The 26,972-nt window shown below is 42.7% G+C and overlaps 1 protein-coding gene across 2 annotated transcripts in view; it reads right to left on the bottom strand.

Annotated features, from left to right (window-relative positions):
- LOC126262832 (uncharacterized) overlaps positions 1-26,972 on the bottom strand; it is a 115,624-nt gene that overhangs the window by 46,362 nt on the left and 42,290 nt on the right. For both annotated transcript variants that reach the window (XM_049959685.1, XM_049959684.1), the window contains one exon: positions 7,465-7,639. In XM_049959685.1, coding sequence (XP_049815642.1) covers positions 7,465-7,639 — 175 coding nt within the window. The remainder of the gene's footprint in view (positions 1-7,464; positions 7,640-26,972) is intronic.

Raw genomic sequence — 26,972 nt, 5'->3', positions numbered from 1 at the left:
AACTGTGGAGAGGATGGGAGTGTAATTTATATGCAGCCCAAAAAATCAATGGTCTACACATGCCATGATCTGAGAATACTGCAGCAAAATATGTGCAAGATACTACAACAGCAGTTACATTTCAACCTGTACATCTTCAGTTCACGTGACAATTAAAACCAGATGATCACAGCTCGTGCCCTCAATTTTGCATCACAATGCATGAAGCACTTAAGATGAACATTTTGTCTTGAAGCTGACATTCACTGACAAAGAACCTTCCATTTATCAGAAATGGTTAGTCGCCACAATGTGGGTGTGGTGCACTGAACATCCTCATGAAATTGTAATGTATGTATAAGATTGACTGAAGATTAAGGTTTTCTGTGCAAGGTCACAGATGAAGCTGAATGGATAGTTTTTCTTCTGTTGAAGGTGATTGGTGCCTCCTACACTGATATGTTGCAATTGTGCAATTATGATTGTTTCCACAACTAATTGCTGTTCCCAAGAATTTCATCTTCTAACAAGATTGGGCACCCCCTCAATGGGGTAGTGATGTTCACCATTATCTATATGACAAACTTCTGCATCAATGGATTGGGAGTAGCAATGACGATGATGCGACTCTTTTCTTTTGTCTCCCCCCCACCCTCAGGTCACTTGATCCAGTATCTTGTGGCTTTTCCTTTGGGGGAACATTAGTGACTATGGGTATGTAGCTCCATTGACAAGAACAGCGGCAACGTCAAGTTTAGAATATAATATCACCAGTCTGGAGGATATACAAATGCAGCCACAGCAGTCATCTCCAACTTCACCTCTGTCAGCAAGGCACTGCTGCAGTCAACCAGTGATAACCATATGGAGGTGGATGCCACACCTCACCCCACAGAAGAGTCTATAGAGACAGATGTGGCCCAATGCTTGTCGGACTGCCCCATCACTGATGTTATGTTTTGGATGTGTTTTTGTCTGGCATTGCAGGCAAATGCCAGCAGGAGCAACATGTGTGCAGCCACTGTATTTGCACACCAGCAAGTGAGAAAGCATGCAGCTAATGTTGCCAACTTCATCAGCTCTCCCCCTCCCCCTCCCCAGGGGAGGATGCTGTGTATGTAGTTGTACAATAGACAGTGATGCCTACAGATACCTTTCAGGTATCACAACAGGTTCCATCCTGTTGCTGTGTAGAGAGCGCTCATAATCTGTAACCAAATTATGCTTCCATGATGAAATCCTTTGGAGAATTGGCTTTATCCACCACCACAGAATGCACTGAAATACAGTACATTACTTTCTGCTCAGTCAGTTCCTGGAGCTCCTCTTGCTGCAGTTCTATAGTTCTTCAGTTGCAGCTGAAGAGTTTATGTCACAGTTCACCCAAGAATTTATGTCACAGTTCACCCCGAAATAGCTCCAGTCTAAAGTTATCATCAGCCATCGTAGATCAATAGTTGCTGCTGTAATAGCAAGCTGCTGTTTACGAGTGATAGTTTGACAGTTAAATGCCAAGTGTATAGTGAAATCCAGAGTCCTGAGCCAAAGGCTAAGCAGTCTCATGCACAATTATCTGTGCTATGAGGACAACCGACACTGACTGAATCTGGCAGGCCACTGGAATCTGTGCACACAACAGCCTGATTGGCTAACTTCAATGCTCTCAGAAGCAGCCCAATGTATTGGATTTTTTCCTTAACAATTATTTCTCAACCCAGCCTTCCCTACAACACCCTTACAAGCTTTTCAGACACTTTCTGACCACCCTGTATACACTGTATTGTGTTACATTATTTTAATAAATGTCGACAATATTATGGAAATGATAAGATGGCTCCTCTCCTTATAGAGGAGACGATGAGTCACAGACAGCCAGAACAGAAAGACTGCTACACACTTGAGCTTTCGACCAAAAGTGCTTCTAAAGTAGAAAATGCACACACATTCACATAAGCACACATGACCACTGCCTCTGGGCACTAATGCCGGACTGCACACAGCATCTGTGCGTAATGGCAGTAGCAGTCTGTAGGTGGTGGTGGTGGTAAGGAGGAGGCTGGGGGCAGGGGGAGGGGTTGAGGGAGAGGGACAGCAGGACAGGGTAGGGTAAGGTGTGTGTTGCTTGTGGGAGCATGCAGGGATGTGAGAGGAGAGGGAATACGGTAGAGCTGCTAGGTGTAGTCAGGAGGTTTGAGGAGAGGGGTTGGAGAAGGGAAAGGGAAGGGAGAGAAGTAAAGGAGGCAGAAAAAACTTAATGGCCACAGCCAAACAATGGAAAATCCAGGATGGAATGTAACAGTATTATGAGAAGGGAAGTTGCTATTCACCATTTAGTGCAGATGCTGAGTCGCAGATAGGCACAACAAAAAGATTTTCATACTTAAACCTTTTGGCCAATGGCCTTTGTCAACAGTACACACACACACACACACACACACACACACACACACACACACACACACACACACACACACGCAACCCACTCACACAACTGTAGTCTCGGCCAACTGACAACTGTGTGGTTTCAGTTGCCTGAGACTGCAGTCGTGTGTGTGTGTGTGTGTGTGTGTGTGTGTGTGTGTGTGTGTGTGTTGTTGACAAAGGCCACTGGCCGAAAGCTTTAAGTGTGAAAATCTTTCTGGTGTGCCTATCTGCGGTTCAGCATCCGCTATACGGTGAGTAGCAACTTTCCTTCTCACAATATTGTTAATGGGCACAGTGGTGGGACAGAGGGCTGTGTAGTGCTGGAATGGCAGCAGGGGAGGGGATAGGTGGGTGAAGGACAGGGACTAGCAAAGGTTGAGGCCAGGGGGGCTATGGGAATGTAGGCTATATTGCAGAGTGATTCCGCTATTGCACAGTTCAGAAATGCTGGTGATGGTAGGTAGAATCCGTATGGTGCAAGTTGTGAAGCAGCCATTAAAGTGAAGTGAAGCATGTTGTGATAGGCAGCTTGTTCAGCAACTCAATGGTCCAGGAGTCTCTTGGCCACAGTTTGTCTGTGGCCATTCATGCGGACATGGCTTGTTGGCTGTCACACCACATAAGAAGCAGTACAGTTGTTGCAGCTTAGTTTGTAGATCAGGTGACTGCCTTCACAGGTGGCCCTGCCTTTGATGAGATAAGTGATGCCTGTGATCAGACTGGACTAGGTGATGGTGGTGAGAGAATGTACGCACATGTCTTGCATGTACAGTAATGGCGTTAATTCTGGACACTTTGTTGAAATGATTGCTCATTTTAACATTGTGAGATGTAACTAAGTATTGATATACCTAATTAATAAATTATGGTCTTATTTTTTTATGGTATCTCCTGCTGAATATTTATCATTTTTAGAGACTGTGATGTTATAATTTTTATTAAAAAAAAATGACTTAACTGTCAGTGATTGAACAACTTCACTCTTATCTGCTAGTGCAGTTTTTTTCAATTTGTTCTGCTCCAACAAATCAATCATGGGAAGCATGTTAATATTATTTTATGGAGTGATAAGAAGTGTTCTGATCATTGTTGTAACTCCAGTAGCAGCAATACATTGTTGTTGTTGTTGGTGTTTACAGTTTCTTTAGAGAGAGTTGAGTTGAGGGGGATGATGGATTGAAAATGACGTCTCCTGTACAGAAATGTGGTGACTGATCACCAAGTAAATGGATTAAGGCAGTACCACTCTGTAAAGAAGGTTATACGATGCGGAAATAGCAAAAACGTTGGGTGGATATGCTGCAAAGGCAGGTGTGAGGAAAGCCTGCAACTGCTATGAAGTAACAGGATCAATCAAAACTGCTGCAAGAACCAGCAGAAAACCAATACTGACTAATCAAGACTGTGATAGAACCTGTCGTCTTTCTCAGTAAGATCATCAATGTACCACAAAAGACATCAATGCTATCTTGAAGACTTCAGGGGTTGAAGTATCTGGATCAAACCATCAGCCAGTAACTTTTTGGAAATGTTTTATAAGTGAGGACTTCAAGGAAGAAGCCTTATTTGAACAAAATACAGAGGCAGAAATATGCACAATGGGCATTACACAGAGTGAATGGACATTGTGAGACTGGGAAGACAGTGAACCATGTCATACCATGACAATCAATACGAAATGGTTCAATGACTACCAAATTAGTGTGCTGGCTTGGCCAGAAACAGTCCTGACCTCAATCCAAATGAGAACGGGCTGTCAAGGCTTAAAATGATGGTTTCATGATGGAATCCCAACAACTAGAGGGAGCTCCTAGATGCTATCATCAATCTGTGGCTCAAACTGATCAAATTAGTAGGTCTTCGACATTTGGTGGACTCAGTGCCATGCCAAGTCAAGTCAATACAGTGATCAAATCATTGGGCTATCCCACAAAATATTGAGAAATATTGCAATAACTTTTGTGCCAAGTAATTTGTAACTTTCTGTAATTGTTGGGTTGTGAGTATTTTGTTTGATTTTAAATACTTATAATTAAGCTTTTATATTAAACAATGGAAAATCCAGGATGGAATGTAACGATATTATGAAAAGAGAAGTTGCTACCCACCACATAACAGAGACGCTGAGTCGCAGATAGGCACAACAAAAAGAAAAAAGAAAACACACACACACACACACACACACACACACACACACACACACACACACACACACACACAAGCACGCGCGCCTCTCACACACGACTGCAGTCTCAGGCGTGTGGTTTCAGTTGTCTGAGACTGCAGTCGTGTGTGAATTGCATTTGCATGTGTTCTTTTTGTTGTGTCTATCTGCAACTCAGCATCTCTGCTATATGGTGAGCAGCAACTTTCCTTTTCACAATAAGTTTGTATATCTGAACTTTAATTTTCAAATACTGGACACTAAGGCATGTCTTCTGGCAATTTTCATAGTAGTATACATTTCAACTAAAATAAACTCCTGAATGCAATATTCAATGAATCTATAGAAAGTGTCCAGAATAAACGGCACTACTGTAGGTCTGTTATGCTGAAGACACAACTTTACTTACTCAGTGTAATGATATCCAACATTAAATTGGTGTGATGCAAATAAAACTGGTTTGTAATACAGACAAAAACTCAAAAGCTTACGTTAGAATTGTTTAACAGAATAAAAAAATAAATGTGTCATCTTTTAGGAATACATATTGAAGACCAACTCAGATGGGAAAAGCATATCAACCAAGTTTGCAAAAAGATCTCTCGATGTCCTACATCATGTGGAAAGATATAGTTAGTAGTAACCATCTCTCTATGACCTATTTTGGGCTCTTTCACTCACATGTCATAAGGCCAAATTAAATGAGGGTACTCCATGTTTAAAAGAATGTATAATATGGAAGGCTGGTCCTATGGAGCTCTGACACCCTCTTTTTTACAAAGTTTCAAATTCTAAAAGTTGTAAATTTTTATGTCTACGTCTCTGCACCTTTTACCTGGAACAGCATAAGAATGCATTGCTGCAGAAGAAATTCACAAGCATGACAATAGAAATAAGGCGAAGACTGACATTCCAAGGCACAGACTACCAAGAACAGAAAACTAACGAAATGAATGTCTTCAAAATTTTTACGTCGTTTCCCCTCTCTGCTTGTTCTTTGCCATTTAAAAATTTCAAAATAGAACTGTATTACTGGCTAATGAAAAACTCATATTACAATACAAAAGACAAATGTTGATGGTGCTGAGAAAAGCAACCAGCCACAAATTTATTTTTAGTCCTTTATACAAAAAGTACCATTACCAGTTTCTGATCATTATAATTCATTGTCAGAAGGCTTTCATGCTTTCATTAGAATATGTGCTGTGGATTTTACTGATTAGTTATCCTAAAATATAAATAGTATGGGAGAGCAGCATATTTAGGTTTGGCTTCTGTGGCATACTGATTTGGTTTGGAGTGAATGTTGTGTGGATTGCTGTTTACGGGAACTGTGTTTTTTGTTTGCATTTTGTTGTGGAATTTTTCTATTATTATGGGTTTATATCCATTATTATGAGCAACTGTTTTAATTATATTGATTTCACTTTGTTGGTCTGTGTCACTCATTGGTACTTTTTTAATTCAATGTATCATGGCTTCCGGGTTCGATTCCCGGCGGGGTCAGGGATTTTCACCTGCCTCGAGATGACTGGGTGTTTGTGTCGTCCTCATCATTTCATCATCATCCACAAAAGTGGCTAAATTGGACTGAGCAAAGGTTGGGAAATTGTACGGGCACTGATAACCGTGCAGTCAAGTGCCCCACAAACCAATCATCATCATCATCATCATCATCATCATCATCATCATCATCTTTCATTTGATATGGACAATACTGATTTTATTATTTAGCATGGTAGTTGTATCCTTTAATTTGACTACACTATCGTTATTTACTTATCACACCCTGGCAAAAAGAGTAACATAAATCAACAATGCAATACTTAAGAAAAATCCAATTTGAATTAACTCTATAAAACTTAAATTGGAATAGTATAAGCTTCCTTTAAATTTCAAGTAAAAATCGTTAGCAGTAATTTCCATCATATTTTTTGTGCACACTGGAGTACTTCACACATATTTTTCAGTGACAAACTAAAAATTGCGGTTTTTTGACTTGGGTCATTTTTCTTGCTGGGATGTGATATGACACTTCAATATGGGAGCTGCGAGTCCACCTTGATGCAAAACAGTTTTTGTTATTTATTTATTCATTTATTTATTTATTTCCCAATATTTTGTATGCAAAAGGATCCAAATGGAAGAGTTCCAAGATAAAATGATGATGATATTTCATGTAAAATGATCACTGGCAAATAAATAATTATTAAAGATTCCTTGCCCATTTTGCCCTGTATGCACTACTACAATGCAACAGCACTGCTTAATCACTGTTGTCATAATTAATACTCTTAATGTTTTACTGTCATCGTGAAAACGCTGATTTGGAACAGTTCTATTAAATGGCCAATAAAAATCCCACTTTAAGAAAAACATTTTATTACAACATGAAACAAACCGTAAATTTCTGTTATCACGGCGCGTCGCCTGAAACACGTGATGAGCACTATTTGTTTCAGATGACTATTTCCACACATTGCAAAAGTGAATTGAAAATATCTGTCAAAACACCAGAGAAAATGTCTATGACTTGTCCTGAGGACATGGAGAGACAATCGCCCGCAGACATGCCCCCCCCCCCCCCCCCCCGTGGCCCCACCCCCACACACACTTTAATCACATAACATCATTTACAAGTCTTGTAATGCAGATTGTTCCTTTACCTTAAATATAAGAGCCTAGAGGGATATTCAAATGACACAAAGCTTCTCCATACTTTCGTTTTCTTAAATAACTTCTCCATTCATCTTTTCTTGGGTTGAATCCAAGTCCCAGTACACTTCATCTGGCTTTACACATTCTCACATTACCCACTAATCATGTCAATTTTACTACATGACAGCCAAGTTCATGAATGATAAAGATAATGAAATGACAGTTCACAACATACTTACATTTTCATTTTGCAGGTAATTCACTTTGACTCTTGAGTCCGTAAGTTGTTGATTTAATGAAGCAACTTCACGAACTAAAGCATTTTTCTCTGTTTCACATTTATCAACAATTCTTAATAATTTATCTTCCAAATTTTGGTTCACTTTTTGGACTCGCTTATATGACTCGTACAGTCTGGAAGGAAAAAAAAAAATGACAGGGTAATGTACCAAGATGACAATTTAGAAATTTAAATATCTGAATTGCAATTCACTTAAAATAACTAAGCACAATGTACTTCATGCACTCCAGAGGCCAATGTATACTGCAATGAGCATACAAAAGCAAAACATTTTTATAATATTTATCATAACAGCCTAAGTCGCAAACAATCAACTTGATAACTAGTTTTGATCACATGTAATGATCATCTTCAGATCTGATTCATCATGAATTGTGAAAAGTCAAACTTCTTAAAAACAGTGAAAGCTGTAAAATAAAGGCAACAGCACAATAGTACACCTGTGACAAAAGTCCTTGGCATCTAGTAAAATGCTAGAAGCTACAGAATGTTGTCATAGATGTACTATTGTGTTGTTGCCCTTACTTTACAGCTTTCACTATGTTCTTTTTAACACTCACTCAAGCAGGCGTGCCGATTTTTTGTAACACGAGCGGACACGACTCATAATTTTTACATGTCTAAGAATAGCTGTCTTCATGTTATCAAGGCAAAAATGTATGAGCGAAATTACAGTTTAATCTTGGTTTAATTAAACAATGATAAAATAAACTTGTATTATATGAGCTAAATCACTGCTTAATTAAACAATAACAAAATAAACTTTCATTATATCACTCAGCTCCTGTGTTCAAGTGTTACCTCACAGCAATGTCCTCCTTGGAGCATTAAACAACATTGTTGCATCAGATTTCTGCTAAACACTTGTTCAATTACTCATGATGTCATAGACAACTGCCTCATAGTCGGATTGCACTGCTAGCCCAGAATCTGGGTCATTTTCTTGCATGGATTGTAAATTTTTTGTCACCCATTTCAATGTTTATTTTCATATTACTGCTGGTCACATGAATGACGAAATAAGTACAGGCATGCAATTGTACAACAACAATGGAATGGTGCAAGACAAAATTGTTTTTACTATACACTAGAACATTTGAAAGAACTACCACACCCACTGCTAGTTCTTTTCCTGCCGTTCCACACCAATGCCAACACTTGCGAGAATACAATCTTTGGCACAGACGAGATACATGTTCTGAAGCCATCTTTATGTTTTTACATAATCAAGCATCAACTTTTCATGCAGAAATATTGAAGATAGAAGGCCAGCATGTTACATATGCAGAGGTTGGAGAAGCATTTCGTGAATTGGAAGTGAATATGACAGAAGAACGAAAAACCAGATTCGTGTCACATGTTGTAAGAAGTGCTTTAAGCAAACTTGAATCTGAGGGGTGACATAAACTTTATTAAGTTCACTGAAACCATCGCTAATTTTATGATAGCATAGCACAATACAATGAGCAGTGGACAGATCATTTTAACGCCTTTTCGAACTTCATATGGGTTCTTTTTACAATGTACCTACATGGGCTGAGGTATAAAAATGCCACAAATTGCTCATAAACATACTACCAAACTGTAACATCAATAGGTAGTAATTATTTCAAGAGTGTGTTAATATTCAGCAGTTTGTCAGCCCTCAGAAAAAAAAAACAAATGGAATGTAGAGAAAACTGACATTGATATGTGTTGGGTACATACATTTCAGCTCTTCACATCGAAACAAATTCCTTACGCGAATATTTCAAGGATTGTGGAATTTGTGTCTTCCAGGTACAAATGCAGCAGTTGAGCGTGTCTTTTCTTTGATGAATACGATGTGGATATCTGACAAAACTCTAATGAAAATAGAGACTGATATCAATTCTGACTGTTAAAATTAACCTGAAACAGAGCTGTTCAGAATTCTACGATTTCCTAAACTTAAAAGAAAGTAAACGTTTGTTAAATAAAATTCATTCATCACAAAAATATGGGGGCATCAGCAACTGAATTTTTAAAGTTGTATATGGTTATATAATCAAATACTTTATTAACTTTTAATATTTTGGTACATCGTTATTATACAGTAACTGTGAATGTGTCTTATGTTTTATATTACATTTTTTATATTGTCATTGGATACGTGTTACTTATTTCAGTGCAAACTTTAATAAAGTATAACAATTATAGAATGCTGTTGTATTCTGAGTAGTGAGTAGTTATTGTATCAGTGGTGGTGGTGGTGGTGGTGGTGGTGGTGGTGGTGTGGGGGTGGCCTCCCTTTCCCTCCTGTATGGGCACCCTTGTTGGTCCCAGCTTAGGCTTCCAAAAATATGGTCACCTTAGATTAATCAGATCTAAAGATAATCATTACATGTAATTAAAACTAGGAATAAAGTGTGACTTATTGGATCTGAAATTGTTATAATAAATATTTCAAAAAATTTAAACACTTGCAGAATCTCTTATCATAATATCATTGTTCATGGGTCATTTAATAGAAATAGCTACAATTTGTTTCAAATTCGTTCAAGATAGTAAGCAAAGAGATGATTAACAAATGAAATTTTCTAAAGTCAGCTGTTTAAAAAAAAGTAAAAAAAGAAGACAACAATTTGTATGGAAATGACTCAAGACAAGACATTGTATGATGTATTAAGAAACAAAATTAGTTGTATCAACAGATTCAAACAAAACAAAAGAAAAAAAAAGATATAATGAAATGTGCTGCTATAGGAAGGAAGAAAAGAACATTTTTTGTTTAACGTCCCGTTAACATCAATGGCATTAGAGATGGAGCACCAAGCTCAGATTAGGAAAGGATGGAGAAGGAAATTGGCCATGCCCTTTCAAAGGAACCATCCCAGCATTTGCTTTAATCAATGTAGGGAAATCACAAAAAAGCTGCATCAAGATGGCCGGTCACAAGTTTGTCCTCCCAAATGAGAGTCCGTCCAGTGTGCTAACCAGTGTGCCATCTCACTCAGAGCGTGCTTCTAAACGAAGTTTCATGGGCAGCTCATGTAACATTATTGCCTAGTTCCAAATTCTGTCATACACTATACCCCCCCCCCCCCCCAAACCCCATATGCACACAATTAGTGAACTCTTCCTTTCTACATTTATTACTACCCCCCCCCCCCCCCCAATGAAACATGGACCCTGCTGTGGTGGTGGTGGTGGTGGTGGTGGTGGTGTGGTGTGTGTGTCTGAATGATATAGTAGACCGTCATACCATATGTGCAACCAAATTGGATGGGATTCTGTGAAGAAGCCAAACTTTTGTTTCCTGACGACGGGCAGCAGCCTTTACAGTAATTACAAGTGGAACAATCTAGGTGATTGACTACTGATCTTGCCATGCAACACTGGACACTTGGTCTTGCTAGATTTAGGTACTGCAAATGGCTGAAAGCAAGGGGAAATCACTGCCATTATATTAGCCAAGAACATGCAGCTACACTGTATGGTTTAATGATAATGCCACCATCTTGGGTGAAATAGTCCCCCCCCCCCCCTCCTCCCTGAATTGGGATCTCCAATTGGTGATTTCCCAAGAGGTTGTTATCATTAGAAAAACCTAATTTGTCATTCTATGAATCAGAAAGTGGAATGTGAAATGATTCCTTAATCGGGTAGAAAGGTAAGGAAACTTGAAAAGAGAAATGGATATGTTGAGGTTAGAAGACTATTATTTTTGGTCAAGTGAATACAGGTTTATCAATACTAAATCAAATATGGGTAATATAAAAGTAGGACTAATAGTGAATAAGAAAACTGGAATACAGATGAACTACTACAAAATAGTGATCACATTATCAAAGCCAACAGAAAAAACAAAGAGCCAAGACCCACCGTAGTAGCACAAGTTTATATACCTTCAAGACCCATTGATGAAGAAGAATTAACTGATATATTCTCACACAAAAGCAGATGAAAATTTCATAGTGATGGGTGACAAATCCAATTGCCTTCAATCCTTAGACAACTGGTCTCTTCTTTTAGTCAAGTTGTGCCATAACTCTTTGTTTCCCTGATTTGATTCAGCAGCATGTAATTTGTTGTATGATCTGCTCATCTACATTTCAGCATCGTTATATAACATCTTGTGTCAAAAGCTTGTATTTTGTTCTTTTATGAACTGCCTATCACCCATGTTTCACTCCCATACAAGTCTACACTTGAGACGAATACCGTCAGGAGAGACTTCCCAACACTTATATTCAAAATCAGTGTAAACAAATTTCTATTTCTCAGAAACACTTTTCTTATCATGCCAGTCTAAATTTTTATATCCTCTCTACATCATCAGTTTTTTACTGCCTAAATAGCAAAACTAACTCACTACTTTAAGTGTCTTATTTTCTAATCTAATTACTTCAACATCACCTGATTTCATTCTACTACACTCCATTATGTTTGTTCTACTTTTTCTGATATTCACCTTGCAATCTTTTTTCAGGACACTACCCATTCCGTTCAACTGATCTTTCAAGTACTTTGCCGGCCTTGAGAGAATTACGTTACTGGCTAACATCAAAGTTCTAATTTCATCTCCCTGAATTTTAGTTCCCTTAACAAATTTTTCGTTTTTCATTTACTGACGGTACAATATTCTGATTGAATAACATAGTGGATAGGCAACTTGCCTCACTCTCTTCTCGACTACTGCATCCCGTACACATCCTTCTATACTTATACACAGTCTGGTTTCTGCACAAGTTGTACATAACTTTTCGGTTCCTGTATTTCATCTCCGTTACCTTCAAAATTTGAAATAGTGTAGTGCAGCCCACGGTGCCAAAGCTTTCTTTAAATCTACAAATGCTATAAATATAGGGTTTGTTTTTCTTGAACTACCTTTTAGTGTAAGTCATACGGTCAATACTGCCTCACATATTCCTACATTTCTCCAGAACCCAAACTGATTTTCCTCAAGATTAGCTTCTGCCAGTTTTTCTATTCTTATTTAAATAATTCACAACATATTTTGCAAATACGATTCATTAAACTGATGGTTCAGTAGTATTCACACCTGTCAGCACCTACCTTCTTTGGAATTACTATTATTACATTCCTCTGAAGTTAAAGGGTATTTTGCCTGTTTCATAAATCTTTCACACCAGGTGGAGTAGTTCTGTCATACATGACTCTTCCTAGGATCTCAGTAATTATGAGGGAATGTCGTCTACTCCACTTACACTCCTCTGTTGAATTCTTCTCGTGATATCGTATCTCCCATCTCATCGTCACCTATGTCTCTCTCTACAATATTATCTTCAAGTTTGTTTCCCTTAAGTCATGCCCACAACAGCCAAACCGCACTGCACTGCGCAAAACCTAGGAAGGAAGTTTGGTGCACCACAGCACCACGGTGTGGATATCAAACCTGCCACTCGTGCAATAATGAACAAGTTCCACATTGCACTGGTACAGCAAAGGAACTGTTCATTTGTGAGTGCCCCATTTGCATGTCCTTTTTTGTTTTCCATATTTATTGACACACACGTAGGCATAATGGAACACTGTTGCACACCTACATACACACTGCTCCATTCTGTGCAGTTCTGACCTGGTCTGTGCCATGTGTTTATTTGTGGCATGGTGCTGTACTGTGTGTGTGCTGTGGATGCAGCTTTGTACAGATCCTCGATATTCCTCACACCTTTCAGCTTTCCCTTCTGTGTTTAGTACCAGTTTGAAATCTAAGCTCTTGATATTTCCTGTTTCTCTTTTCTCCAAAGTCTCTTTAATACCACAAGGAATAATGATTGCTCAGATAATACCACAGTTAACTATCTGTTCCCGATTATGTGTCGCTCTGGCTCGGTCTGGTTAAATGGAAAATGAAGAAACAAGAAAGCACATGTTTCCAATATGTATGGTAATTGAGTATACTTCATAATGTCCTCCTCCACCTATCTCTGTCCATCTTCATCTCACCCTCTCTTTGCCCATCTCCTCCTTCCCCCCCCCCCCCCAGTCCATCTCCTCTCCCACACTCTCTACCTCCTCCTCTTCCTTCTCTACACCCCTCCCTGTCCATCACCTCCTCCTCTCTCTCCATCTTCTCCTGCCTCCTCTCTCTGTCAGTCTCCTCCCTTCTGCTCTCCCCCCCCCCTTACTTTGTCCATCACCCCCTCTTTCTCTGTCCACCTTCTTCTCCCCCTGTTCTCTCTCCAACTCCTCCTGTCCCTCCTCTCTAGCTATCACCTCCCCCCTCCCTCCCCATCTTCTCTTGCCTCCCTTCCCTGTCTATCTCCACCTTTCCATTTTCTATGTCTATTTCCCCCCATTCCTCTCTCCATCTATCCTTCTCCTCGAGCCTGGTTTATTGTTACTGCAAATTCACAATCAGTGGTAGTATTTTTAACCATAAATACAACTTTCCTATTTGCTAACAACATTTCACTATTATATATAACCCAAGTCTACTGAAAAGTTCATTTCAGTATTACATAAAAATCTGAAGTAAATTGGCGAAGAGCTAATCACAATTTTTGGTAATAATGTTTCCCCTTTATACATTGCATATTTGTTTATGTATCATATAAATTAAAAAAAACAGATATATAAAAACATGCATGTATTTGAAAGCAATGTTGTGTCAAAATTTTGAAGCAATCAGTGAAGAACTTTTGGAGATTTACAATTTTGTTTGTTCGGTTTGTTTTGTTTTATTTTAGGGCGCAAAAACAACTAGGGTCATATGTGCCTACGTCAGAACTGAAGAACAACTAAGACAAAGAGAGGAGTTAAAAACGATTATACGTTAATTCTAATAGACGGAAGAGAAGAGAGATAAAAACAGGGATGTGGTGAAAGGTCTATGAAATACACCATTCGGAAGTGGAGGTACTGAACTAAAAATGACATGGCGTTCGCCATATTGCAATGATGGATAAAAATTAAATGTGGTCAACAGCCCGCACGTCATTGTGGCAGATAACTCAGAAGGCAAACACACACCAGAATGTAAACGGTTAACAAAAGGCCCTTCCACAAGGAAATGGTGGGCCATCAAAGGGTGAGTACAGTGAGTACAAAGTGGTGGGGGAGCACCACGTAACAAATGGCAATGGCTAAAAAGATAGTGCCCGAAATGCAACCTAACTAAAATGATATCTTCAAGGCGAGAGGAGGTTGCCCAAGCCACTGGTAGATGCTTAATAACCCGTACCTCCTTCCCATGAAGGGAGGACCAGTGATGATGCCAAAGTGACGCCACCAGCTGACAAATGGCAACACAGAGACCATCGGAGAGAATGTAAGAACTAGTAGGCTGAGGTATGAGGCCTGCAGCCTTGGCAGTAGTGTTAGCGCCCTTGTTTCCTGTCAGACTGACATAAGCAGAAACCTACATAAACATCACAGTGACTCCATTAACAGTGAGAAAGTGATCGCTTTCCTAGACTCCTGGTACTAAGGGAGGATGGTGTACAACACACAGAGGCTTTGGTGGGCATAGAGAGAGTCTGAGCAGATGACGCAATTGAAAAGCCTGTGTCGCCGGATGTACTGCGTGGCCTGATACAGGGTGAAGAGATCTGCTGTAAATACTGAATGGTGTTCCAGATGTCAGAACTGAAAAAAGTCGGTGCCAATGCGAGATCCATCAGTGTAAACAAAGGTATTATTGCAAAGTTCCGTGTGAAGGTCGTGAAACTGAAGGTGATGGAGCAAGGCTAGAGTAGTGTCCTTAGGAAGTGAATGAACATGGGCCGCCAGATGAAGCCAAGGTGGTGAAGGGTTTACACCCATCAGGAAAGTGGCAGGTAGCGTGAAGTTAAGCTACTGGAGCAATAACCATAAGAGAACTCCAGGAGGTAACAGACAAGAGGGAAGCACCCCATAGTGGTGATCACAGGAATCATTGAAGGAGGCATATGATGGGTGCCCATGCATGGCAGAGAAAGGGCATTCATATCTGTTAAGGAGGAAGTCACAGCAGTAGGGCAGCAGTAGTTCAGGAGCTTCTGCATACAGACTCTCAACTGGGCTAGTGTAAAAGGTGCCAGTGGCCAAATGGATGCCACAATGGTGGGTAGTATTGAGACATTGTTAAGAGGGATGAACGTGCAGATGCATAAACAAAACGCCAACAGACTAGTTTCGAACGGAGTAGGGACCGGTACAAACAGATAAGGGTGGTTCGATCTGCTTGGTTCGATCTGCTCCCCAGAAAGTACCACTGAGGGCACATAGGACATTGAGGAACTACATACAGCGCACTGCTAGGTAAGACACATGGGAGGACCAAGGAAGTTTCCTATTGAGCAAGAGCCACAGGAATTTTGTAATTTCAACAAACAGAAGAGCAACAGGCTGAAGATGTAAAGACAGCAGAAGAAACCAACGACGACGCCAGAAATTCATACAAGCAGTTTTTTCAGTGGAAAAGCAAAAGCCACTGTCAACGCTCCATGAGTAAAGACGATCGAGATCTCATTGAAGATGCCATTCAATGAGACAAGTCCGTGGAGAACTGCAATAGATAGCAAAAAATAGGGAGCCGGAGATGCCCAGCAGGAGACAGGCCATTATAGGGTTAATGGCGATAGCAGAGATGTCCGACAAGGCAGAGCCCACACATACCTTGAAAACTTGATCTTTTAAAAATTTCTAAAGGAAACAGGGCATGCAGATGGTCAACTGCAGAATGGCGCACTTGAAATCTACACTGTAGCGGTAGCTAAAAGGTAGGTGTTTGTCCTTACCAGGCTTAGGTATTGGTATGATGGTGGCTTCATGCCAACATCTGGAAATTGTGCCCTCTGCCCAGATGTGGTTGTACGTATGAAACAGAAAGTGCCTGCCTGCAAGAGAATGGTGGTGCAAAATCTAAAAGTGAAAATTGTCTTGCCCCAGGAGAAGAGAAGGGTATCACCCATGTCGCCTCTGCTCATTTCCGATGAAGGAAGGCAGGGTGATACTGGGAGGTGCTCCAAATCTCTGCAAAATGGTGGCCCAAGGTGTTGGAGATAGCAATAGGGTCCACTATGACATCATCTGCTACTCTCAGGCCACAAAATTGGGGTATGGATCTTGGTTCCAGAGAGCACTCAGTGGTTGGCCCATACAATGGAAGAGGGTATGGAACTGTTAAGAGAACTAGTAAATGAAATCCAGCTAGCTTTTTTGTTATTCTGAAGAACACTGCGACATTGTGCATGCAATTGTTTATATTGAATGCAGTTTGCCATCATAGGATGACTGTTAAAAATGCAGAGAGCACGTCTCTGTGTGAATTGCATCACAGCATGCCTCAGTCCACCAAGGACTGGGACATGGCATGGTAAAGAGGAAGTGCGAGGAATGGAACGATCTGCGGTGGTAAGGATAATATTTGTGAGATATTCTACATGGTCATCACAACTGGGGAAATGTTCGTTGAAGGTCACCATGGAGGAGTAAAGGCTCCAGTCAGCCTTAGTAAGCAGCCTTTTAGGTGGCACGTAGGTGGGGTAGGAATCAGCAAATGGATAGCACACGGGAAATGGTTGCTCGAGTATGTGTCAGAGAATGGACCACTTGAGATTATCGGCAAGCTGGGCAGTGCAGAAGGAGAGGTCCAAATGTGAAAAGGTGTGCATAGAGTCTGAAAAGAATGTGGGTGCTGCCGTGCTAAGACATAGGAGGTCAAGTTGATTGAGAAAGTCAGCCAAGACGGCACCTCTCTGACGGGTTCTGGTGCACATTAAAGTCACTGAGCAGCTCACAGGGGAAAGGTAGGTGCCCAACAAGCTGGAGGAAGTCTGCCCTCATTACATCAAATGACGAAGGGATGCAAAGGGTACAAAGGGAAATGATCAAGTGAGGAAGGAAAAAGCAAAATGCAACAGCTTGAAGGCAGGTAGTCAGAGAGATGGATTGCCCATGAATGTCATCCCCACATGGGCAGCACAACTCCACTATATGATGGAATGCTGTCCCATAGGGTGAAGGTCAAAACGGACCGGGAAGAAATGCAAGAGCTCAAAGTGGTTATGAGGACGCAATTGTGATTCCTGGAGGCAGAGAACAAGGGGACGCTGTGATTCTAAGAGCATCCATAAATCATCTTTGTTTGATTGAAGGCCACGACATTCCATTAGAGAAGATTGATAATGAAGAAAAGCGAGGAGGGAAATAAATGAAGGGGTGTCACGTTGGCAGCAGCTGAGTGCCAGACTTCGAAGACTCACTGCTAGAGGAGGCACAGGCTGGAGGATCTTGCTCCATGAGATCTACAGAGGTGTCAGCATCCCCCCCCCCCCTCCCCTGTTGTCCTGTGGACTCCAGAGCAGAAAAACAGTTGGTGGTGCGCACTGGCGACACTGAGGTCGGCTGGGGGAGTGTATCAGTGGTGACACCGTTGAACTGGATCTCCAAGTCGGTGAAGGAGAAGACCATTTGTTCTTGTTTGACTTCTTGGAGGCTTTCTGGTTGGCAGAGGAAGACTCACATGTTTGTTGGGTGGAGGGACATAGGAAGTCTTCATGGGAGTGTTCCTTCAGTACTTTCCGGCCTGCCAGTTGTGCAACATGTGTCTTTGCCCTTAAGGCGAAAGTTTGGTGGCTTGTTGCATAGATGTTGATACAGCAGGAAGCAGGAAGAAGGTGGTGGACAATCGGCCTCGTGCTCAACCCTACCACAGATTACACATTAGGCTGGCTGTTGACAAGACATTCAAGTGTGGTTGAAACAATGACACTGCTAGCAGAGCATCGGGTTTGGAATGTACAGTCAGAGTGTGATAACTTCACAGCCTGCTTTGATCTTTGATGGAAGCACCACTCTATCAGAATTGAGAAGAGTGCATGTGGGCCCTTACGGATTAACCTACCTTTTTCATCACCCAATGGACGGCAATGACACCATGATCACAGAGGTACATTTGGATTTCTGCCTTGGTCAGACCTTCGAGCAGCCTAGTGTAAATAATATCACAGGAAGAATTCAGAGTTTTATGGGCCTTGACACGAACAGGATAGCGGTGGAGAAGCAAAGTGGCAAGCAGTTGTTGTGCTTGAGAATCAAAAGTAGTCACCAAAAGCAAAGTGCCATTGCTTAAATGAGAGCAGGACTTCACAGGGCCACTAACTGCATCAACACCTTCCTGAATAAGAAACGGACTTACCGTTGCAAAGGACTGAACATCTTCAGTACTTGAAACCATGAGGAACTGTGGTGCAGCTAGGAGGGTCTTTGAATCTAGAGCTTCAACCCCTTTACTTTGGTAGACGTGGACTGCAAAGATGATGATTGGCTCATTGCCAGAAAATCCCCCATGATTGCCGGCATCTCCGATGGTGCACTCCATCCAACTAGTGGCCCCCCTCAGAAGTGGGTTATCCACTTAGGTGATTGTTCACACCTCAGGTCACACCTCCAAAAGCCTGACAGAGGGACCAATTGGCAATTTGAGAAGGTAGCAGCTCAGGCTATCACCCCTCTGTGGGCATGGCCTGTACCAGGTGTACATGTGAACTCTAGCTGTTGACCTAGGGCTGGGAATTACATGTTATTGAGTCACCTGTTACTCATCAGACATGTGGGCCGACGTTCGGGACTGCACAGGGATCAAGAAGAAAAAGAGGAGCCTCAGATGCCAAAGTGGAGGAAGGATAGGAAAAGGTGAACGAAGAAAGGAAAAAAAGGAACGAAAAACAGAGGTGAGACTGTTCTTATGTCAACTACTGAAAATGTAGAACACATTCCCAAAAACACCCCAGACATGTTACCCAACGGAGGAGAAATAGAATAGCAATAGGATACACCAGCAGCACAGAAAGGAAAAGATGCTGCAAATGCTGGGGCCCCATGTTAGCCAAGCACTAACCGGTCAAAAGTGCAGCGACACCCCTGGAGGATTTACAATTTTGAACATACATACATTTACATTTTTATTTACATAGATTTTTCACTAGGTATGTGTGATCGATGAGTGCAGCACACACCTTCCACAGTCATACGTTAGTGAGAGATCTTGCCAAGAATCCAAAATTCTGGTTCTACGTAGAATCACTAAGCAGACTTAAAGCTTCTATCCAGTTACTTATTGAGTAGTCTGACATGGCAACAGAAGACAGGAAAGGAAAGCTGAAGCTTTGTATTCTGCAATGAAGGAATTGTTCATGAAGGAGGATCATACAGATATGCTAACATTTGACTATCACACATACCTCTTTATGGAGGATTCAGGAATAGGTGTCTATGGCACAGAGAAGCAACTGAAAGAGTTGAAAACAAATAAATCCCCTGGTAAAGATGGAATCCAATGTAGTTTTACAGAGAATACTTTACACCACTGACTGCCTTACTTAATTTGCATTTATTGCTCGGTTTGTTGCAGATTTGTTGAACATATTCTGAGTTGGAGTATAATAATTTTCCTTGAGAAGAAAAAGCTTCCATCCACTAAGCAGCAGTGATTTAAAAACCATCATTCAAGCAAAATGCAACTTGACCTTTTTGCCACACAATATCCTGTGAACCATGGATGAAGGGTAACAAGCAGAGTCCATATTCCCAGATTTCCAAATAGTGACTGACACAGTGTGTCACCACAGACTTAACGAAGGTCTGAGCATGTGGATTAGGTTCTCAGATATGTGAGTGGCTTGAAGACATCTTGAGTAATAGAACTCAGAATACTGTTCTTGCCAGCGAGGGTTAATCAGAGACAATGGTATCATCAGAAGTGACCCAGGAAAGCACAATAGGATCACTGCTATTCTTTACACACATAAATGCTCTGACCGACAGAATGAGCAGCAATCTGTGGCTGTTTGCTGATAACACTGTGGCGTATTTGAAGGTGGTGTTGCTGAGCAACTACAAGAGGATACGAGAGAAATTGGATAAAATGTCTAGTTGAAGTGATGAATGGGCAGGTTGCTCTAAATATAGAAAAATGTAAGTTAATGCAGATGACCAGGAAAAACAAAACAATCCTGTAATGTTTGAGCCGGCCGGTGTGGCCGTGCGGTCTAGGCACTTCAGTCTGAAACCGCGTGACCACTCCGGTCGCAGGTTTGAATCCTGCCTCGGGCATGGATGTATGTGATGTCCTTAGGTTAGTTAGGTTTAAGTAGTTCTAAGTTCTAGGGGACTGATGACCACAGCAGTTGAGTCCCATAGTGCTCAGAGCCATATGAACCATTTTTTGTAATGTTTGAATACACCATTAGTAGTGTGCTGCTTAACACTGTCACATCGATTAAATATCTAGGCATAATGTCTTAATGCATTTTCCCCCCCTTCTTCTTTGTTATGGTTTTAGGGTGCAAAACTGCTACGGTCATTAGTGCCCGGTCTGTGACTTAGGAAAATGTAAAAAACCAAACTGGAAACCAGCAGCAATGGGAGCGAAACTAAAAAAAGTGGGGAAACTAAAAGCAGAAGGAAAGCTTAAAAAACTGCCATAGAAAGGGGGGGGGGGGGTTGTTTGCCCCCAAAAAGAGCTTCAAATGACTGACGTCATCTCACTGACACTAATAAACTCGAGAACGAGTTCGGCTGAGCACGTGTCTTCTGCTAAAATCGAAGATACATCAGGCGACAGCTGTAGGCAGGCGCGTAATGGAGTAAAATAGGGGCATTCAAGTAAAAGGTGTCTTACCGTCCACAGCTGAGAGCAGTGGGGACAAAGCGGGGGAGGATCGCCACTTAAAAGATGTCAATGGCTAAAAAGACAGTGCCCTATCCGGAGTCTACTTAAAATTACCTCCTCCTGACGACGAGTTTGGGAGGAAGTGGTCCAAGCACAGGGAAGAGCTTTTACATCCCGCAATTTATTATTGGGAAGTGTCAACCAATGTGCGTGCCATAAAGGAGCAACATGACGACGTAAAACTCTGTGTAGATCGGTGAAGGGAACCATACGAACAGCAGGCTCAAGAAGAGAGACTGCAGCCTTGGCCGCTTTATCGGCTGCCTCATTTCCACAGATACCAACATGTCCTGGGATCCAGAAGAACGCCACAGAGACGCCCCCCATGTGGAGCAAGCGTAGGCAGTCCTGAATCCGGTGGACCAGAGGGTGGACAGGGTAGAGAGCTTGGAGACTGAGGAGAGAGCTGAGCGAATCTGAGCATATAATATACTGTATCCGCTGATGGCGACGGATGTATTGGACAGCCTGGAGAACAGCGTAAAGCTCCGCAGTAAAAACCGAACACTGGTCGGGAAGCCGAAATCGATAAGTGGTGTCGCCACCAATATAGGCACTCCCAACACCAAATGATGTTTTTGAGCCATCAGTGTAAATAAATGTGGCATCCTTCATTTGTGCGCATAGAGCAGCAAATGCTCGCTGATAAACAAGAGAAGGGGTACCATCCTTGGGAAACTGACAAAGGTCACAGAGCAGGCAGGTCCGGGGCCAGAGCCGGAGCCAAGGCGGTGCTGTACCCCAAGTTGTCAAAGTTTTAGGAAAGTGGAAGGAAAGAGAATGTAGCAGTTGACGGAAGCAGACTCCCGGTGGTGGTAGAGAGGAAGGGTGGCCTGCATACCCTAAATCCAAGGAGGCGTCGAAAAAATGTCATGGGCCGGATTAGCAGGCATGGAAGACAGATGGCTAACATAACGACTCAGAAGGACAGCTCTCCGATTGGACAGCGGAGGTTCAGCAGTCTCAGCACAAAGGCTTTCCACAGGGCTGGTGTAAAAAGCTCCAGACGCTAAACGTAATCCACGGTGGACTCTTCGAGACGCTGAAGAATAGACGGCCGAGCAGAGGAGTAAACTATGCTTCCATAGACCAATTTCGAGTGCACTAAGGTGCAATAAATGCAGAGAAGGACCACTTGGACCACTCCCCAGTAGGTACCATTCAGTACATGGAGGGTGTTGAGGGATCGCAGACAGCGAGCCAAAAGATAGGAAACGTGTGAGGAGCAGCACACTTTTCTGTCAAACATAAGACCCAAAAATTTAGCGATGTCTGCGAACGGAAGGTTGACAGGGCCTAGATGTCGGGAAGGCAGAAGACACTCCGTACAATGCCAAAAATTGACACAAACGGTCTTATTGGGAGAAAAGCGGAAGCCGGTTTTGATGCTCCAAGAGTCGAAGCGATTGAGACATCCTTGAAGAAGTCGTTCAAGAAGGCTGATCCGCTGAGAGCTGTAGTAGATCGCAAAATCGTCCACGCAGCCCTGGGGTACACCGTTTTTTTTTTGGGAGAAAGTAGGGGAGAAAGTAGTGTTCACCCGCACTTTAAATGTGTGCTCTGCTATAAATTCACAAAGAAAAAGCGGCAGCCGACCTCTAAAGCCCAAAGAGAACAGTGTGCGGAGGATGCCTGTCCTCCAACAGGTATCGTATACTCTCTCCAGATCAAAAAATATTGCTACTGTTTGGCGTTTCCTGAAAAAATTGATCATGATATAAGTGGAGAGAGCAACAAGATGGTCAACGGCAGAACGATGCTTTCGGAAACCGCATTGGGCAGGTGTTAAAATACTTGGGTACTCCAGCCACCAGGCTAAACGGCAATTCACCATACGCTCCAAAACCTTACATACACTACTCATGAGAGAAATGGGGCGATAGCTGGAGGGGAGATGTTTGTCCTTTCTAGGTTTCAGAACAGGAACGACAATAGCTTCCCAGCATCTTCTGGGAAAAGTACTGTTGGTCCAAATTCGATTATAAAGGCGAAGGAGGTAGCGCAGACTATGGTATGATAAATTCAGCAACATTTGAATGTGATACCATCCGGTCCTGGGGTGGAATAGCGAGAAGAAGAGAGTGCATGTTGGAGTTCACGCATGTAGAAAACAGTATTATAGCTTTCACGATTTTGAGAGGAGAAAGCAAGAGGTTGCACTTCCGCTGCACGTTTCTTTGGGAGAAAAGCTGGCGGGTAATTTGAAGAGCTCGAAATCTCAACAAAGTTTTGACCGAGGGAGTTAGAAATTGCAACAGGGTCCACTAAGGTATCATGCGCGACAGTGAGCCCAGAGACCGGGGAGAAACTAGGCGCACCAGATAACCATCGAATCTGACTCCAAACTTCCGAGGAGGGAGTGAATGTGTTAAATGAGCTAGTAAAGAAGTCCCAGCTTGCCTTCTTGCTATCGCAGATGACACAATGGCATCACGCACAGAACTGCTTATAGTGGAAACAGTTGGCCAAAGTAGGATGGTGGCGGAAAACGTGAAGAGCACGTCGCCGCTCACGTATTGCGTCACGGCATGCCTCATTCCACCAAGGAACTGGCGAAGTGCCAGGGCAAATTGGAGGTGTGAGGTATTGAACGTTCTGCAACCGTAAGAATAACTTCTGTAATATGAGTGACCTCATCGTCGACACTAGAAAAGTGACGGTCATAGAATGTCGCTAGAGATGAAAAAAGTGTCCAATCGGCTGGGGCAAACTTCCAGCGTCTTGGGTGCACATATGGCAGTCGTGGCTGCAATCTAAGGACACATGGAAAGTGGTCATTCGAGTGTTGTATCAGCAAGAGCGAACCATTCAAAGCACCGAGCTAGCGGGAACAGTACCAACCGGAAGGTCCAAATGAGAGAAATTTGTTGTGGAGGCAGACAAAAATGTAGGGTCCCCAGTGTTGAAGCAAACAAGATCTGCTTGGTGGAAGATGTCTATCAATAGTGAGCCACGCGGACAAGGACGCGGAGATCCCCCAAAGCGGGTGGTGGGCATGGAAGTTCCCAACCAAACAATAGGGGGGGTCGGAAGCTGACCAAGAAGATGAAGGAGATCAGCTCTTGTCATTGGTGTGGACGATGGAATGTATACAGTACAAAGAGAGAAGGTGTATCCAGAAAGGGAAACACGGACAGCAACAGTTTGGAAGGAACTGTTTAAGGGAATTGGGTGACGCAGCTTTGTTTCCTGAAGACAGAAGATGACTGGCGAGTAGGATTGTAAGATGATCCGACAATTCATCCTGATTGGCTCGAATGCCGTGGATATTCCAATGGATATTGGACATAGGGTGGACAGAAAAGGGAAGAATGTGACCAAGGTTGCCCTCAACTCAACGACTGCTCCGACCCAGCGGCCAACAGTGTGGAACGGCATTCTGCCGAAGGCAGAAGATCCTGATCCATAGGTTGTTCTGGAGCAGCTCCTGCCACCAGCGATTGGCCGGTTGATCGGTCGCCAGCAGTGTGCCTTGGCGACACAGAAGACGGCTGAGGGCAGTTACTGCCAGGTGGTGCTGTAGATGAGACACACGGTGGTGGAGAAGGAGAGGAATTGGATTTCTTATTAGCCTTCTTGGAAACAGGACGTTGAGATGAGGGAGGAATCGATGGTTGTGAAGTTGAGGTATGTAAAAAATCTTCATGAGCAGGCTCTCTTTTGGAAGTCCGGGTATCTGATTTTGGGGCTCGTGATTTAGCAGAACCTGATGAAGGGTGAGCCATAGAGTGAGCAGGTGATAGTGGAGAGGTTGAACAGGCGATCTTTGCGCTGGCCGATCTGACGACCGTGGCACTAAAGGTGAGATCACAAGTCTGTGTGGCTGCCTCCTTTGTAGGCCGAGGAGTGGCAAGGACAGTGCTGTATTTACCTGCATTAGGCACAGTGGGCTTTCAACTGATGAATAACTTTCGAGCAGCAAAGGTCGACACCTTTTCCTTCACTCTGATTTCCTCAATGAGCCATTTGTCTTTGAAAATGGGGCAATCTCTAGAGGAAGCAGCATGGTCACCCATACAGTTGATGTAACGAGGGGATGGAGGTGGACAAGCACCCTCATGGGCATCCTTGCCACACGTTACGCATTTGGCCGGATTGGAATGTGACTGGCTGGTATGATTGAACCGCTGACACCGATAGCAACGCGTAGGGTTTGGGATGTAAGGGTGAACGCAAAATTATCTCATAGCCCGCTTTTATGTTCAATGGAAGTTGAACTCTGTCAAACGTCAAGAAGACATGACTCTAACAGCTGTTACGCCCTGGTCAAACAGGTAGTTTTGAATTTCCTCGTCGGACAGTCCGTCGAGGAAGCATGTATAAACCACCCCACGTGATGAATTTAAAGTGCGGTGCGCTACCACCCAGACAGGGAAGATGTGTAACAGTGAAGTACGCAGCAAATTTTGTGCCTGGAGGGCACTGAATGTTTCTAACAACAAGGTGCCATTTTGTAATCGGGAACAAGACTTTACAGGACCTGCAATTGTGTTGACACCTTTCTAAATAATGAAAGGGTTGACTGTGGAGAAGTCTTGACCTTCATCCAACCAAGGAACAACAAGGAACTGTGGCACTGATGGAAGAACTGTCCATGGCTGAGACTCATTTAACTTTCGCTTTAGAGCAGACATAGTAGATGATGATGAAACCATTGCGGAAATATCCCCCATGATTACCGGCGTCTCCGATGGCACGCTCCTTCCTTGTGGGGGCCCTCTCTGAGGGCACTCCCGCCTTAGGTGATTGTTCACACCTCACGTCACACCTCCTGAGAAACGGACAGAGGGACCAATCGGCACTTTCAGAAGGTACCAGCTCGGGTAATCGCCCCTACCTGCACCTGGCCATTACCAGGGGTACATATGTGTCCTACCTGTCTACCCAGGGCGGGGAATTACATGTTACCCTGTCACCGGCTATGCATGGGAATGTGTGGGTCAGCCTACAGACACCACAGGGAGGAAAAAAGAGAAAGGGAGGAATAAAGAAAAGAAAAGAAAAGAAAAGAAAAGAAAAGGAAAGGAAAGGAAAGGAAAGGAAAGAAGAGAGGTCTCAAACGCCGCAGCAGAGAAGAGGTTAAAAAGAAGAGGTAAGGAAAAGAGGAGGACAAAGGAAAGACAGAGACTTGCCAGCAGTGAAAGCGAAGGAGAGAGACTGTTTCAAGCGTCCATCTCCGGACGTAGGCACTAAACATACTCCCAGAGTCGGAGAAAGGGAAGGGAAGAGGCGGAGGTGGGGGGGAGGGGGGGGAGGGGGGAAGATGGGGGATGGGGAAGGATGTGGAAAAGGAAGGTATGCAGCCCAGAAAGGAAAGAGGGCCACACTAGCTCGGGATCCCGTGCTCGCTATGCACGTATCCACAAAAGAGTTGTGGACCCCCTGGGGGGTGTAACGCAATATGAAATAGAAAGAGCACATAGGGACAGTAGCAGGGAAGCCATTTGGTTGACTTCAGTTTAATGGGAGAATTTTAAGAAAGTATAGCTTGTCTGTAAAGGTGACTGGGTATAGAACACTCGTGTGACACATTCTTGAGTAGTGCTCGAGTGTTTGGATCCCACTAACTTGGATTAAAGGGAGAAACCAAAGTAATTCAGAAGCTTGTTGCTAGATTTGTTACCTGCAGGTTCAATCGACATGAGAGTATTATGGAGATGCTTCGTGAACTCAAATGGGAATTTCTGGAAGGAAGATGACATTCTTTTTGTGAAACACTAAGGAGAAAATTTAGAGAACCGGCATTCACTGTAGGCTGTAGAATGATTCTTCTTCCACCAATGTACGTTTTGCATATGGACAAT

Source organism: Schistocerca nitens, chromosome 6 (genome assembly GCF_023898315.1).
Source record: "Schistocerca nitens isolate TAMUIC-IGC-003100 chromosome 6, iqSchNite1.1, whole genome shotgun sequence".
Taxonomy (NCBI): domain Eukaryota; kingdom Metazoa; phylum Arthropoda; class Insecta; order Orthoptera; family Acrididae; genus Schistocerca; species Schistocerca nitens.
The sequence above is the reverse complement of the archived record's forward strand: the minus strand, read 5'-3'. Positions and strand labels throughout refer to the sequence as shown.